Here is a 4,980-nt window from a genome sequence, read left to right as displayed (position 1 = left end):
TCAGTGTGACTTCTGCTGTTGCCTTTGAGAGACCAGTTCAGATATGCGTGGCTTCACCTTGGAAAGTGCCAGTCTCATGTCATTTTCACAGCAAAGTCTGTTCCTTTTCTTAGTTTTTATGTCCAGCATCCTCGAAAACGATTGCTCACAAAGATATGTTGTAACAAATGGTACAAAAAAATCCAGGGCTTTCTTAGCAATAACTGGATACTTTTCCATTTGTTGACACCAAAATGTTGAGAGCGTTGTTGTTCTGAAGAGTTGCTGTTGAACCTGGCTCTGCTGAAGTTCAATGATTTCGTCGAGGTATTCATCATTGACATCTGCTGTCTCAATAGCAAACGTGAACGGCTGTCTCACCCATGCTGGATATGATGCTCTTGTTGGGAAGTATCCATCGAGCGACTTCACAAGCTCATCTAAGTGCTTGGCAATTGTTTGCTTCAGTTCCATGGGTACAGATATGTCTCCAAGTCCACACACATCTTCGATCTTACTTACACAGTCGTCCAGAAGGGGGAAGTTTGCGAAGTTGTTGTTCTCTGCTCGTCGTTTCCATGACGGTAACTTTTTTTGAAAAGCCTTCAGGTTTTCTTCTGCTTCCATTATGTTAACTCCACCACCCTGCATCTGCTGATTTAGATGATTGAGAGCTGCGAATATATCAGCCATGTATGCTAAAATGAGAATGAACTCAGAATCTTTGAAGCAATCTGCATGACAATGTTGGTGCTCTTGCAAAAACTGGGCTAATTCCACACGCATGGCAAAAACATGATTCAGCACCTGTCCCCGGGATAACCACCGAACATTGGAATGGTAAAGAAGTACCTCGAATTCAGAGCCCATTTCTTTACACAGCTTACTGAAGATGCGGTGCCTCAGAGCACTATTGCGCACATAGTTCACACATTCCACTACAATTTTTAATACTTCTGCCATTTTGGGCGGCAAGGTTTTGTTGCCAACGCATGCCTGTGCAGAATGCAATGCGTAACAATGATGTGTGGTGCGTCGGCTTTTACTAGCGCGCCAAAACCAGACTTTCTTCCCAGCATCACTGGAGCTCCATCCGTACAAACTGCAGAAACCATATCCCATGAAAGGTTGTTGTTTCTGAAGAAGTCATCCACAAGCTTATTCACATCAGCTGCCTTAGTTGTTGTTGTAAGAGGCTTACAAAATAAAAACTCTTCTTTTATCATGTCGTCTTTCACATAGCGCACAAAAACGGCAAGCTGGCTTAGATTGGAAACGTCGGTGGTCTCGTCGAGTTGAAGGCTGAATTTTGCCGGGCTTGAAATCAGATCCGCGACTACTTGAGCCAAGATGTCTTTACTCATGCACTCTATTCTGTCGCTGATGGTGTCATTTGAAAGAGGAATTTGGGATAATTTACCTTCAGCCGCTGTTCCGAGGATCAGATTCGCCATCTTTAACGCAGCTGGTTTTACGAGTGTTTCGCCAATGGTGTGCGGTTTGCCCTGCTTTGCGATCAGATAAGCAACTTCGTACGATGCTGTGAGGATCGGTTTGTTGATGGGTACAAATCCAAGAGCGGGCAGAGTGGCCTTTTCGTCGAATCTGGCTCTCTTCACCTTGAATTCAGCAAGCGTTGTGTTCTTGTATTCCCCATCTCCACGCAGCTTCAAGAAGTGTTCCTTCAGTTTTGCAGGTGCGAGACTAGAGTTGCTCAACTTGGCATTGCAAATCATGCAGATGGGACGCTGACTCCCGTCACGTTCCGTGATACATGTAAATCCATGTTTTACATATTCGTCCGACCACTTTCTTTTTTTGCCCGACATAGTTAGCATGGATTAAAATATTCCGTAAGAAATCACACGACAAACCGACAGTCACACGTTTTGGCGGCTGGAGGTGGACATGGGGTCGGCGTCACTAACGCTAACCCAACGTCACTGATGCACACCGCTGGTCCCGACTGAGAAGGAGGTCTCACTCTGCTGCTTATCCAGTGCTCTCAAAGCGGACCTGTAGGGAGTCGCATTCAGACACATATACAGCCCATATACAGAGGTCGCATTCTGCTGCATAAACCAGCTACCTCAAAGCGGACCGGTAGGAAATCTCCGAGCAGGACGCATTCAATGACTGTGCCCACTAACTGCAGACTAGACTGAGGGGTGGACCTCTGCGGCAGAGGCTCCACCGAACCCCTGAGACCGACTCACCGAACCCCTAGGGTTCGATCGAACCCAGGTTAAGAACCACTGGTCTAAGGTCTGCATTCCTGTCTGCATCTCGTTAAGCATGCTATCAGGGACACAAATGTTTAGTCACCATGATGGCCCTAATAGTTTCCATAATAGCTTTAAAGAGACAGTGTTTGGTTTTTACTGATAATCTCTAGAAATATCCATCGAAATCATGGTGAAATGATGCTCAGTTGTTGAAAAGTATTGGCGGCTTTGTAACATATAACCATTCATAAACATTGTTGTTTTACACATTTAATTCTTTGCAGTGATGAAAGGCAGTCAGATGTACTCGTTCAAAAATTGCACTCCCAGTCATTTTTGACCCTAATGGCCATCCGTTGATAAAGTCTTACTCAAACACAAAAATACCACTTGCTTGCAACGATTTAGATATGTACTGAAGAAGAAGAAAATATCATTTCTATAGCGCCTCTCAAGATAAAATTCACGAGGCGCTTACTGCCTCCTATCACCAGGGAAAATGCACATTGACTTTAATGGGCCATTGGAAGTAGCTTTAACATTCTTTTTTACACTTGTATTAACCTTATAATTGCAAAACATTACTTTTTTCACAGTTTAGATTTTACCAAAGTGCTTATTGGATTTTTTTGTGTTAGGTACACGACACCAAGAAGAAACTACGGTTGATTTTGTTTATGTCCAGTGCAAAAAAGGCTGAGAGGTATGTTGGTCCACTGATTTGGCAGGTGTTGGTTTTCTCTGTTTATTTAAAACTATTTTAGAAAGTGTCATCAGCGTTTATGTAGTTTTCTTGTGAACTCTTAATATTTCAGATGGTAATAATCTTAAAATATCCCTTTCTTTCCTTTGGCTTTGCAAACAAATATAGCCATACTCTGACCTTTTACTGAGTAGCTGCTGCTTGGGTGGCTTTATTTTTAGTCTAAATGTCCATCTGATGAGCTGGAAAAGGGAGTAGATCCGATACCAGCAGTAAATTCTTGGTTACCCCCCAGTTTCCCTCTTGTTCCTTTATCTCCATCAGCTAAAAACCCTCCATGAGCCTTTGCAGACCCCCCTCCTCCCATCCTCTCTTTATGCTCTGTCTTTAGCCTGAGCGCTATGTTTGGACCCACTTTGACAGAAAATCAAAGGCTGGCTTTGCTGTGTCAACATCTCAGGCAGCAGGAGTATCATTAAAAGGCACGGCCAAGGTTGAAAGAACGAGCCAAAGAGCTAAAAACAGGGATCTTGTGTCAAAGCCATCAGGGCGGCTCTTTTGACTGGACTTTGAGTTATGGTTCACTAAGCTTGGCCTCAAACAAAAAAGCTATTTGTTGAAAATTCTCAGTTCAGAATCGTGACAAACAGACGACAGTAAAAACCCTAAAACTAAACTCAAACAAGTAAAGATGTTTAGAAGCTTTGAAGGTGGATTCAGACTTTTTACTGACACTGTCTCATTTTTTTCTGTGTTGGTCCAACTATTGTATATAGTGTGTTGTTGCATGACCTCTGATTTACATACGTCATAACCCTTTGATAGGGGTTAACTCCAACAGTTGACCCAAACATTATATGTTGCTTTAAAACAATTTGCTAGGACTCTTGCTGGGACCTGGTAGCCTACTCCATATGTTTTATGGATCTGGAGAAGACCTAGATTTAAAGATCCCAGAAGACGTCAGTGAGGATGTTTAAGAAGTAAGTGCTGGATGGCCCTCTGTTAAGGGTCGTTTAGTCCCGGTTTCAAAGGAGTGCATGTTTGTTCCAACGGATCTTTGCAAACATGCACTCCTTTGACACCACATAGTTTGGCCATGATCTAGTTATAGTGTGTGAGTGTGTGTGACTTCCCCCGAGTCCCCTACCACTGTGACTGGCATTTAAAACCTTCAAAAGAACGTGACCAATTGCTCCCCTGCTTTACCAGGCATGACAGTGAGTTCCTCACCTTATCTATAAGGCTGAGCCTGGGCACTCTGTGGAGAAATCTCATGTATCTGGGATCTCATTCTTTGGGTCATGATCCAAATCGCGTGACCAGAGGTGAGAGACTGAATGTGGAATACCAGTAAATCAAGGGCTTTCCTCACCATGGGAGTCTAGAGCTATGCCCTGATTACTGAAAATGATGTCCTGATATTTTTGGTACATGTCTTATTCTATCCTACCATAAGTCACGAGCAAGACACCAACACACTTTACCTTATGTGGAGAACAGCATCTGAGTTGAAATTCTTGTTTTGGTTAGGACAGCCTCAAAAGGGACCTCGACACATCACGCATACTCATTTATGGGGACAACTTTCTTTTGATGATGGTATGTTTTGTTATTTTCTGTGTCTACTCCTCAGATATTACTGTAATTATACAGTGTTAGGGTTTGGGTGACATGTTTTAAGCACTCTCTGAAGTAGCAGAGCAATAAAATCTTCTCTATAAAATCACCCACAGTTTACACAATTTTTTTAATGTGGGACTATTTCTGTTTTGTCTGCCAACATGTGACTGTGGATTTTTCTTAATTGTTCAACCTCAAATAAATTAATTTTATGTGAGACTACAGATGTTACACCACGATCATTATGTTTATGTGTGTGAGATTACCTCTTTGGCAGCCACCCCAAAACATGTATTATTAGATTTTGTTAAAGACCAAGTTTTTTACTTGTTATTTTTGAAATATGATTGGTTAATCTGAGTTTAACATGCAGGCTAAATGCAACAAATGGTCTTCTACCACTATTTCCTGCATTAGTCGCAGGTAGAAAACAGATGTGGTAACGCTTGG

At 42.4% G+C, this 4,980-nt stretch overlaps 1 protein-coding gene across 1 annotated transcript; it reads right to left on the bottom strand.

Annotated features, from left to right (window-relative positions):
* On the bottom strand, nt 1–1,808 carry LOC129155905 (protein FAM200C-like). Its single transcript, XM_054735646.2, has 3 exons — nt 1,026–1,808; nt 832–975; nt 1–786 (listed from the first exon to the last, which is right to left on the bottom strand). Exons 1-3 carry the CDS (start codon nt 1,806–1,808, stop codon nt 1–3), a joined length of 1,713 nt encoding a protein of 570 aa, XP_054591621.2.
* Between the last annotated feature and the right edge of the window lie 3,172 nt (nt 1,809–4,980).

The sequence above is a fragment of the Nothobranchius furzeri genome, chromosome 1 (assembly GCF_043380555.1).
Source record: "Nothobranchius furzeri strain GRZ-AD chromosome 1, NfurGRZ-RIMD1, whole genome shotgun sequence".
Lineage (NCBI taxonomy): Eukaryota > Metazoa > Chordata > Actinopteri > Cyprinodontiformes > Nothobranchiidae > Nothobranchius > Nothobranchius furzeri.
This window is presented reverse-complemented; position numbering and strand designations above follow the sequence as displayed.

Coding starts and splice junctions, on each gene's coding strand:
- LOC129155905 (XM_054735646.2), bottom strand. CDS start 1,808: ATGTCGGGCAAAAAAAGAAAGTGGTCGGACGAATATGTAAAACATGGA. Junction 976..1,025: donor AGTCTGGTTTTGGCGCGCTA/GTAAAAGCCGAC, acceptor CATTCTGCACAG/GCATGCGTTGGCAACAAAAC. Junction 787..831: donor AAATGGGCTCTGAATTCGAG/GTACTTCTTTAC, acceptor TCCCGGGGACAG/GTGCTGAATCATGTTTTTGC.